General features: G+C 56.6%; 1 protein-coding gene across 1 annotated transcript; it reads left to right on the forward strand.

Annotated features, from left to right (window-relative positions):
- The first annotated feature begins 4,926 nt into the window (after positions 1-4,926).
- On the forward strand, positions 4,927-8,855 carry SOX7 (SRY-box transcription factor 7). Its single transcript, XM_084284738.1, has 2 exons — positions 4,927-5,208; positions 6,457-8,855. The coding sequence occupies exons 1-2, from the start codon at positions 4,980-4,982 to the stop codon at positions 7,359-7,361; spliced, it is 1,134 nt and encodes a 377-aa protein (XP_084140864.1). The 5' UTR covers positions 4,927-4,979; the 3' UTR covers positions 7,362-8,855.
- The last annotated feature ends 2,764 nt before the right edge of the window (positions 8,856-11,619 follow it).

An 11,619-nucleotide genomic window follows, 5' to 3' on the forward strand; every position in this document is an offset into this window, starting at 1 on the left:
TTGCACGGGGTGGCAGTCCAAAAATGTGCAACAGGTACCGAGCACCCTTCCCCGAATTCCCTTCAAAACTTGCCACCTCTTGTGCTTTGCACTGCTTATTTCAAGGCATGGATGTGAGCTGCTAAGTACAAGTTTCAAGGCAACAATGAAAAGCTCAGAACCTCCTTAGGTCTATAAGAATTTCAGCAGGTAGATCCTATCCGAGATGCAGCCTCTTTGTGATACATAAATATCACAAATATTGGTAATAATAACATAAGAAATGCGCTTGGGGACTCCTCCAGCTCAGCATCTCATTAAATTCGTGGAGTTTTCCTTTAAGCAAAATCTCTGGTGCTGACTTCTTTCAAATAATCAGCTCTTGGCAAAGCAAATTAGCAGAATGCCCCGCTTGTAATTAACCAATTTTCTCCTGTTTAAACACACAAGGCCAGAGTTCTTCAAGCATCCACCTTCAAAAGGCACAATTTACGTCACGAAACCTCCGAACCTGCCAGCACCGAGGGGAGGAAGGAAGCTGCAAGAAGAGAGGAAAACCACACAAAGTCTATTGGAAACGCTGCATAGCATCGCGCCCGTCCCAAAAAAAGATCTTGCAGCAGCGGGTCCTCGAACGGGGAGAGGATTGAAGGCATCTGGAGCAGCCCCTGGCTTCTTTTCTTCCCTGCCCCTGGCACCATGGTTTGCTGTAAATCCAATCCTTGCCGTGCTATCCACCGAGGATCCCCAAAGAGGGGGTTCAGGGCTCACAAAGTACTCGGAAAATAAGCAAGGGAGGCATCTCCGTACCTGTCCCGCGCAGGGAGAAGCAAAATTCCCTCTGTACGCAAAGTTTTAGTGATGGGGAACTGGTAAAATGGTTTGAAAAAGGAAAAAAAAAGCACCTTTGTGGTTGCAGCAGTGGGAAAGTTGTTCCAATGCCAAACTGAAACTCAATTTCTCAGCAAGTCAGAACTTAAATTCTGCTTCTGAGTCACTGGAAGATTAATTTTTTTTTTCTCCGTTAATTAATTAATCCATTTTTATAAATTTTTACGGCGCGAGAAGGAAATTCTGCTGGTCCCTTTTCGCCAGCTAAAAGGCATTTCTTTTCTAGCTGCTCGAGCTGAATTTTAAAAATAGCAGGAGCGGAAACGCTCAGCACCATGCCTGTGAGCGTGCCGGAGCCGTGAGCGTTTTTCTCTGCGTTTTTGGCTGTGGGGTGGACACGGGGAAAGCTTCAGCTTCGCCTCCCAGCAAAGAGCTGATGCCCGGAGCCATCCCTGGGGCAAAGCAGCCGGGAGCCCTGCAGGAACCCGGGATGCTGCCCTTGGGAGAGGAGAATCCCATCAATAATTAAGGACCACGTAAATCTGGAGCTGATTTAGGATTTGTGCTTAGTCCCACGTTTTAATCTCTCCAGGGCGAGGGGGTCACTTGGGGAAAAAGGGAAAATTTGAAGGAGTGGGGCCAGGCGTGTGAAAGCCACGCTCGGGTGCGGGTTTTCCGTGCGACCCCATGGGAGTTGCAGCCACCGTTCCCCATCCGTGAAATGGGGAGAACAAAGCTTTCTTCCCACCCTTTTGTCTGCTGGCTCTATTTTAGCTCGTGGCTTTCAGCCGTAATTTTTCCCTGCTCTCAAAGCCCTGCGAGAGCTCCGCTCCTTCCCGTGCCCCAGATACAGGTAAGCGCTCTGCCAGATGCCGGGAAGGTAAGCAGAAAATTAAAAAAAAAAAAAAAAAAAAAAAAAAAGTAGAGGTGAGCTTTCCAGCCTGCTGCTAATTACCCCGATACGGTGGCAATTAGGAAGGTGGCATTTTCACATGGCCCCGGCTGCCTTTATGTAACGCCGAGCTTCCTACAGGACAGGTTTAACCAGCATTTTAAGTAGGGTGCAGAATGAAACCCATCTTACTAATGCGAGCAGAATGCCAGGCGCTGAAGGAGAAAGGGGGAAAAAAATATATATGTATTTATTATCGTTTGCACCCAAAACGTGGCGTGGGGGCCTCTAGGAAGGCGCCAGCTCTTCCCAGCAGGGGAGGGAAGATGCAAACGGGGAGGATTTGGCAGATTTTGCAGAACTTTGACCCCACGGTGGGGTTTTGGAAACACGGCGTGACTTTGTCCCTGCAGTACCTGGGGGAACCCGGGCGATGCTGCCCCCACGATGCGAGAGGAGCAGCCGGGATGAGGAAATCCAGGTGAGCTGCTCGCTCCCAGAGCCTCCAGGACCCTACAGCAAAGGCAGGAGGTGGCCACAGGTCTCTCCTGGCACCGTGTCCTCCCCAAGCCCTTTCCTTTATTCCCATCCTGCCAAATTCCCCTCGGACACGCGGCGCAGGATGGAGGCACGGTGGTGGAAACGGGCTCAAGAGGAGCCTGCTCCTTCCCTTCTCCCTCCAGGGATGTTTCGTGGCGCTGCTCCGAAAAATCTCCTGGCCTCCAGGGCCTGGAGCAGAGCGCAGAGGTGGGATCGTTATAAGAATAATTATCCCCGGGCCCCGCGCATCCCAAGAGCTTAAAAATAACGCTGAGCGATGTAATATATTCAAAATAAACACTCGCAACTCGGTTTCACGCACTCCTACTAACGGGAAGCCTCAGAAAAAAAAAGGGTGAAGCCTCAAAAAAAAGGGTGAAGCCTCAAAAAAAAAGGATGAAGCCTCAAAAAAAAAAGGATATTAGGGGTTTTCTACCCTTGGTTTTGCAGGAGGATGGAGAGTTTGGCTGGGCTCTGCCTCCACTCAAGGCTGGGGAGAGGAGCAGCGCCCCGGCTCTGCAGCTGTCCCGGGCACCGGGAGCTGCAGGTTCCCATAGAAAACCCAATGGGAAAAATAAAAGGGAAGAGGGCCCTCGACCTCTGCTGCAACTCTCCTCTGCAAAACGCCCCCAGGAAAGCTGTTGGGAGCAGGATGGAGGGCTTGGCACCCGCTGTCCTGCCTCGTCCTGGCTCTCCAAACCCGCTGCGCTCCACGGGGCCGGCACCGCCTGGCCCTAAATCCTGCGTGGCCCCGGAGCACGGCTCCAGAGCGCAGATAAAAGGCAAGAGGCTGTGTGCCGGCCTCCGTGTGTGTGTGTGTGTGTGTGGAAAGGGTTTATAAATCTGTCCCCAGGTCAGGAAATCTCCTGCGCCTTTTAGATTTAAGAGAAGTTGCCTTCCTGTTGTATTCCCAGATAACGCGGCTCTGATCGAGCCCACTTGTAAATAGCTTAATAGATTTAATCAGTTCCTTTGGAAAATGGTGTTGTTTCCGCGAGGTTTTCGTACGGGCCGGGGGGGAGGAAAAAAGCTGGGCCGGGGCGGCCGCAGCTCCGTGGTGAAATCTGCAGCTCCCAGCTCCGCACCCAAGCAGGAAACCCAGGCGGATCCCGACCCCGCAGAGCCGGCGTTGGCGACCCGAGGAGAGTCAATAGGAACACCCAGGCACGTGGGCGAGCGCTGCCGACCTGCACAAACACCCCGGCCTCGGATCCACGCTGGGTTTTTCCACCACCCCCCCTGGAGAAGCACGGGGGCAGCCCCAGGAGCCGCGTTCGCAGCCTGGCCCCCCGGCTTCTGCTGGCAGCACCGAGAGGAAATCCACAATCAGTGGAAGCAGAGCCCATGTCAGGGGGTCAGAATCATAAAGGAATCGAGCGGCTAAATATATTCCTCGGGGCTGAGCTGGGCAAGGGGCTCGGGTTTTGGGATGTTCGGTCCCGTTGCCCTCCCCGCACATCCTTCGTCCTAGTCATGGGGACGATTTTCCTGCACCAAACCAGGATTTAGGGTTTGTTCTTGGGAAATAGGATGAATGGCATCGTGATGGTGATGCTTGCAGCCTGGCCGGGCTGGGGTGGCTTTGCTCCATAAAGCGCATCGGGAATTAAAAAGGCCCCGAAGCATCGTGGTGGCCCTACAGCTCCTCGTGTCCCAGGGATGAGCTGTAGGGACCAACGGGGGATGCTGCAACCCCTCAGGGCTGTGCCCAAATCTATCCCCAGCTATCCAAATCTATCCCAAGATATCCAAATCTATCCCCAGATATCCAAATCTATCCTCAGGATCCCCCCAAGCTGGCCAAGCACCCACTGCACACCCACCGGGTCCCCATTTCCTCCCGTTCTGACCTGAGATTTGGGGTAACCGGGTGAAAACCTGCACGGGGCACCAAGGTTTGGGGTTCTGGTTGGAGTATGGTGGAAAAAGGGGACGCCCTGCAGAACCCACACCCCAAATTTCCCTTGCAAACGGGCACCCTGCAGCTTGCCCAGACCTGAGGAGAGGGCTTGGAGGGGCTCAACCCAACTTTTGCACCCCCATGGGATCCCTCCTTTTGGTGTCATTTTCCTCTTTCCTTTTCCTTTTTCTCTTCCCCTTCCCCCCCCCAAAAAAAAAAAAGAAATCTCGGTGCCTGCACCCCCTCGCCCTGCGCTCCCACCAGCCTTGAATGTTTTTAGGGGAGGACAATGAGTTTGAATTCACCAGCCTTGAATTTTGGGGGCCAGGACCACTGTCCCGGAGACCTTCCCCGCTCCCCTCCGGCTGCGCTCGCTCCTCCGGCAATCCAGCTCCAACCCGTCCCCGCACAAATAAATAAATACGAACAAAGCTGTTACCAAAAAGGGAAGGGGGAAAGCGGGAGGGATTGGGGGACTTTTGGGGTGCTGCCTCCCTCCTCTCTCTCCCCCCCGGGGGTGGGGGGAGCGCAGGGCAGAGGGTGGGGAGAAGTTTTCTTCTCCCGGCCGGGAGTTTGCAAACAAGGAGGAGCAGCGGCAGCCAGTCCCTTCGGTGTCATTGGAGGAGGGTTTTATTTTTTTTATTTATTTATTTAATTTTTTTTTTTTTTTCGTCTTCCAAGGAGCTCATAAATACCGGGGGGGAAACCGGGCGGGAGGCTGGGACTGCGCGGGGACCCCGAGGGCAGCGCGGAGAGAGAGAGCATCGGGTGAAAGAGGAGGAGGAGGAGGAGGAGGAGGAAGAAGGAGGCTGGGGGAGGCCGGGGGGGGGCCGGGCCATGGCTGCGCTGCTGAGCACCTACCCCTGGCCGGAGAGGTTGGAAGGGGAGGCTGCGGAGGGGCTGCAAGCGGGGCCGCCCCCGAGCCGCTGCCCCCCGGGGGAGAAGAGCGCCGAGAGCCGCATCCGCCGCCCCATGAACGCCTTCATGGTGTGGGCGAAGGACGAGAGGAAGAGGCTGGCGGTGCAAAACCCCGACCTGCACAACGCGGAGCTCAGCAAGATGCTCGGTGAGGAGCCCCGGAGGGCGAGGGGAGAAGGGGGAGGCTCGGGTGGGCACCCACTGCGGGGTGCCAGGTTGGCACTTTGCGCAGGGTGCAGAGCCTGCCCGGGGTCCCGTGCCCTAAAGGGTGGGCACCCACCTGAACCCCCCCCCGGGGTGCAAAGCCCGCTTGGGTGCAGCACCCTAGGGTGCAAAGCCTCCCGGGGGTGCTCCCTGCTGCCCCTGGGGGTGCGACACCCCCGGGCTGGCAGCGCGTGGGAGCCCCGGGCGCAGCACACGGAGGGACCCCCAAATTTTCCAGGCCTGTCTTTGCCGTCCCGCTTCGTCCCCCAAACTTGCTGGCCACCCTGACATCTCCAGGGGAGTGTTTTCTGCTGGGTCTTTTCAGGGATCGCAGCCCATTTTGTGTATTTTATTATTTTTTTTTCCCCGTTCCCCATCTGCTGTTCCCCCCTTTTCCAAATCTCTTGTGCGAGACCGAGGGCGAAGCACAGAAATAACCCAGCCCCAGACGGCCCTGAGAAAAGAGCTGCCCGAATTGCAACACTCCCTGCCGTCCAGCCTCTTACCCAAAGTTTGTGTTTCCCTGGGCAGTTCTGCGGTGTTTTCTTTGGTGGTTTGGGGTTTTCTCCTCGCTGCTTTTTCCAGGCAGCATCTCCTCTTGCCGCTGTCGCTTCTGCTCTCACTTCAGCGGTGGGAAGGCACCGAGCGCTCTGATGCGGATCCGAATTTCTCCCCCTACCCCCGAGGAAGGGATGTCCCCACCGCGGGATGTCCGTGACCCCCTGCTCCCTGCGCTGGGGACAGCTCTGCTCAGATTTGCAGCGAGCAGGGAGCGGAGAGGTCGCCGTGCCCGGGGCCACCGGGACAGGGACACAGCCAGGGGCACCACGTCCTGACCCCAGCCCCGCTCGGCAGCGCTTCCTCGCCGCCTTTTCTCCGGGCTCCATGTCCCAGGGACGCGTTGCAGGATCCGGCCCTGGCGCCGGGGGAGTTTATTTGCCCTGGTTTATTTGCAGTGGGGCTCGGCTCACCCTCAGCACAGCCTGACCCCGTCTGGGGACTTGGGACAGGGGGGAGAAAAGCGGCAACTTGGCTCCAGCGCCCTCCTGTTGCCGTATTCTCCTCCTGGGGAGTTTGCAGGATGAGTCCCCCGTTTTCTCGGGAAATGGGAGCCCCGACCCGCCCTTGGGTTGGGTGCCTGGAGGACGGCGACCACGGGCACTAACAGGGATTTTTGCTCTCCGTTTTACAGGCAAATCCTGGAAGGCGCTGAGCCTCTCGCAGAAGCGACCCTACGTGGAGGAGGCCGAGCGGCTGCGGGTCAAGCACATGCAAGATTACCCCAACTACAAGTACCGGCCCCGACGGAAGAAGCAGGTCAAGAGGATCTGCAAGCGGGTGGACCCCGGGTTTTTACTGGGCAGCCTGGCACGGGACCAAAACGCCGTGCCCGAGAAGCGGACCTGCGGCCGGGCCGGGGGCGAGAAAGAGGGGCCGGGTGAGTACCCCCCTCGCCCGGGGCTGCCCCCCGTCCGGGGCTACCGGGATCCCCCGGGGAGCAGCAGCGGCACCAGCGTGGACACGTACCCCTACGGGCTGCCCACCCCTCCCGAAATGTCTCCGTTGGATGCCATAGACCCCGAGCAGAGCTTCTTCTCCTCGCCCTGCCCCGACGAGCATCACCGCTCCCACCTCGCCGCCGCCGGAGCCCCCTTCTCCCCGGAGTACCCGGGCAGCTCCCTCCCGTGCAACCACCACCCGCTCAGCCCCATGCCACAGCCGGCCACCTGCATGATGCCTTCGGCCTCCGCCTGCCCTCCTCTTCCTCCTAGCAGCTACTACACGGCCGCCTTCCCCCCTCTGCAGCCCCCCGGCCTCCACGCCCACCTGGGCCAGCTCTCCCCGCCGCCCGACCACCACGGCTTTGACACCTTGGACCAGCTGAGCCAAGCCGAGCTGCTGGGGGAGATGGACCGCAACGAATTCGACCAATATCTCAACAACCCCGGCCACGGCGAGCACCACGCCGGGGCTTTGGCCAGCGGACACGTCCCGGCGGCCTCGGCAGCCGGTGGCTCCCAGGCGGCGGAGACCAGCCTCATCTCCGTCCTCGCCGACGCCACGGCCACCTACTACAACAACTACAGCGTCTCCTAGACCCTGCGGCCGCCTGGACCGGCCGAGGAAGGACCCGACAGTATTACGAGGCGTTGGTCCCCCGGGGACGTCGCTCGCCTCCCCATCAGGGCGTCCGAGTCCGAACGGCGAGGGCCGTGGAGTCTCCTCGGGGGCTTAGGTAAAGGATTTCGGTCGTCAGCTCGCCACCGGGTGCAAAGCGTTGGGTGCCCTGCTCCGAAACGGCCAGGGGGGAGTTCTTGGTGCCAAAGCCCCTCTTCTGAAGTAGAGATGCTCCCGGGAGCACAGGGAGGCTGCATCCCGTTTTGGGGCACCCTCAGCTCTGCTTTGGAGTCAGGAGGGTGGCGGCATCCCGCCAACGGCATGGACGAAACGAAACCCCTTGGAAAGGGAGCAGGCAGGGATGGGTGGGGAAAAAAAAAGAAGATTTTGGTAAATGGACACAGGATCCGCGTGCGTGTTGTGCCCCATGTCCCTGCCCTGGGCTTTGAGCCCAGGTGAGCAGCGCTGCCCCATGTGCATGCGCTCGGTGTTGGTGGTGCTGTGGCCACCCCAATCATCCTGTGTGCACCGGTGGGGTTAAACCAGTCCCGTCCCCATGTCCCTAAATGCTTCACTTTGTCCCAAAGGGTGTCTTCCCCCCTGGGGACGTCCCAGAGGATGGGGCAGCGGGGATGCTGCCAGCCCAGGGAACAACCTCCATGTATGAAATTGGGATTGTGGGGCAGGATTGGGCTGGTGCCAACACCCGCACGGCTCCCCCTTGGCCTCCTGGCAAAAGCGCTCCCAAAACGGGAGCAGCGGGGGCCCTGCTCCCTGCCGGGCCAGGAAAATGTCTTCAGATGAGCACTTTGGCAAAGAGGTGATGATGTAGCAGACACGTTTTTATCAAACATCCTTTGAAGGCGAACGCTTAATGTTCCGAGCCGCAGTGCCCAATGCCTCCTCTAACTCCAGCGTATTATTGCCTGTAATAAAGCTGTACATTGATTTATTCCTTCCATTATTCCTCCCCTTGGATTTTGTATTGCTCGAGTTCTCTTTCTTTTCATAAAGATGAAGCTTTATTTTAAATCAGTTATATGACATGATTAATCTTAGTGTTTACTGTATGGCACTTGGTAATGATTAGTTAGTAGCGTGGCTATGATTTTCTGGTTTCAGTCCCAAACGTGTATTAATAATAATTGCAAATAATACTTAAAAAACACAACTTCACAAGTTTTTAAGCTAATACATTCCATCTTTTTTGTGTGACTCTATGCATTTTGAATGAGTGTAGATATGAGTTTGCATAAAATATTTAATTTAAATAAATGTTTTTATACGATGATTGTTTTATGATTTAAATTGCTGTAGCTATTGACAAAGTTTTCAAAGGAGAAACATTTCCTGTGCGAGTGCTATTATTTTAAATTTTTTTTGTTGTTGTTGTTTTTGGTATTTTCAGCCAAACTTTTCTACTTCCATTTTTTTTTTTTTTTTAATAAAAAAGATCTATGGTTATCTTTACAAGGAGTGGATTGTTTTCCAACAAGCCAACTCAAGGTGTGACTTACTTGTACTTTTACTTCTCACGGCATGGCTATGGGGCAGCATGCCATCCCTGTGGCCTCAATCCCACTTTTGTGGGTACAGCCTTTTAACACCGGGTCCTACAGAGGTGATCCGGTGAGGTTAGGTGGGGCTCTGCCTTTGGTGGTGGTACTGATGGTGGAGGAGTGAGTTTCCTAACACCCGTTGTGATGACTGCCTAGTGTTGGCTGGAAGGGGTCTCCAGAGCTCACCCAACCTCTGGTTTATGTAGGAAGGGACCTTAAATCACCTACTAATGCTTAGGTCCTCCTTTGTCCCAACTTGTGTCCTCATGGAGATAGTCCTATCTCCTCCTTTTACCCATCACTCCGGCACCAAAGCCCTTTTAGGTCCTGCTATGGATGACCTGAGGGATCCTGGTGGCACCACGGACTGCAGTGCCTCTTGCACTGGCAATGAGATCAGCAAGTTGGTGAAAAACCCTCTTCCAGGGTGTTTTGTGAATCAGCTTGATGGGTCAGGAGATAAAGCAGGAGGTCCCGTGAGCCCTTTTGCCCTCTCTACCCCCATGGCATTAAGTGACCAGTGCACGACCATGATGGGAGCAGAAGTGAGGCCTGTGGTGCCCCAGGGCCAGAGGGTGCTCACAGCCCCCCAGCACCACCTTGGCAGCTGTTTTATAGCAGAATATGGCCAAACGTGGGTCTGCCTTTCAACCAGCGAGCCCAGGGGCTGCTTCCTTCCACACGAGGTCTCGTTGGAGGGGGCTCCCACCACAGGGCGCTTGCAGAGGCTCCTTTCTTCACGGGCAGCCAGGGATGGCGTACAATGGGACCTTCTTTTTAGGGCATTGGCTGCTCCTTCTCCTTGTCCCCATACCCCACACAACCACAGGACTGACTTAAACCCCTCTCATCCCACAAACTCGGTCTTGCCAGGCACAAAGCTCGTACCCAGAGCTGACAGCGGCGGCCGGAGTGCTGTTCCCTGGGGGAAATGGGGCCTTTCTCTGGGCACCCCAACCTGGTGTCTCCTGCCAGCAGCTCCTGTCCCCGCTTGCCCAGCCCAAAGCCACGTGAGGAGAGGAGCGTTGGGAGCATGTCACCCCCCGCTCAGCACGTCAGGAGCAGCTGCAGGCCCGGGCTGGGAGCCGGGGGCCCCCTGAGGGTTTTTGGGAAGCGAAGCCAAGGCGAGGTGCGGCTCCCTGGGAGCCAGGGCTCGCCAGCAGGATCCGGGCACACGCCCAGCACCGGCAGCAGCCGCCGTCCCCCTCCCGGCACACACCAGCAGAGGAGGTGAAATTCGGGAGCCGAGCTGGCCGCCCCTACCCCAGCAGGCTGGTGAATGCCACGCTATGGGGTTTTGCTCCCACCCCATAGCACCGTATTGGGATTCAACACTCCCCAAAGCACACAGAGCAGCCAGAAAGGTGGAAATAGAACTGCTTTTTTTTTTTTTTTTTTTTTTTTTGGCTCAAAAAGTGGATGTTCCTGCAGAGGAGTGAAGGCCATGGTGGTTTAGAGGCCCTGTGGGGTCTGCACATCAAGCAGTATTCGTTCTCCATCACTCCTGGGTGTATTTCCCCTCCTTCCCTGTGCACACCAGAGCCCTGAGGTTTGCGGCCCGCTTTCTCCAGGATGGGAAGCAGCAGGAAAAATCAAATCAGAGCTGCAGGAAGGGATGAAATGACCTCAGGCCGGGCTGCAGCTCAGGGCTGACGAGGCTGGGCCAAGGCAAGGCCCTCTCCTTGCCAAGAAGTGGCCAGAGCACGAGTCCAGCCCCTATCCCCGGCCAGCCCTTGACCCTCGGTGGCTGGGTGTCGCGGGATGAAGTCACCTTCCCGGATAGCACGGCTCAGGGCTGGCCAGGAGTTGTAGTATGTGTCATGGCAGGGCCGGGACGATGTCCTTTGTGCCCTTTGAGCAGGTGCCAGGGGCTCCTCTCACGGTGGAAAATTTTGGAAGGTGGGGGTCGGCTGTTTCAGCTGGGTGGCACGGGCGGCTGGTCCCTGTGACACAGGGCTCCGTGACTCAGTTTCCCTGTCTGTAAAATGGAGCTAAGGCTTCCTTTCCTCCCACCCTTTTTTCTGCCCGGCCTTGCGACACGAGCTGCTCCTAAATTTGATGCAAATTTGATTTTTTTTTTCCTTCCATCACCCTCAAAGCAGAGGGCAAGAGGTTGGGGAGGGAAACGGAGGCAGGGAAGGAGACCTCACCAAGGCCACCCCCTTCCACCCAACACCTCCCACTCCCCCAAATTCTCCTTTTCCCCTCCTCAACCTCCATCTGCTCCTAACTAATTGCCTTCACCCTCCACCTCTTTGTCCCCATACCCTGCCTCCGCACCCCGCGGGGAGCCACGGCTCCTCCTGGAGTAGGGAGGGCAGGATCAGGCTCTCCCTCCCGTTCCTCCAGAGGAGGGAATGAGACAAGCTGCTGAGTGGTTTCCTGCCCTCCACTGCCAATGGGAGCTGCTTCGGGTGCCGGGAGCAGGGAGGATGTATCCGGAGCTGAGTGTTTCCTGGCAGATAAGGCCAGCCCCTCCTGCCGGATGTTATGAGTCCAGGTCCTACCTCCACGTTTCAAGCGAAGGGGCCGAGGAAAGGCCTGGCTGTTTATGTCAAGGAAAAATAACTTCTCCCTCCGTGCAAGCCGACGGCTCCCCAAGGGCTACGTGCGGGAGGATAAACACAGGGAATGGGAAAACAGGGGGAGAAGGTGCAGGAGAGAAGGGCAGAAGGGCT

Source organism: Netta rufina (assembly GCF_964035555.1).
Source record: "Netta rufina genome assembly, chromosome: 3".
NCBI lineage: Eukaryota > Metazoa > Chordata > Aves > Anseriformes > Anatidae > Netta > Netta rufina.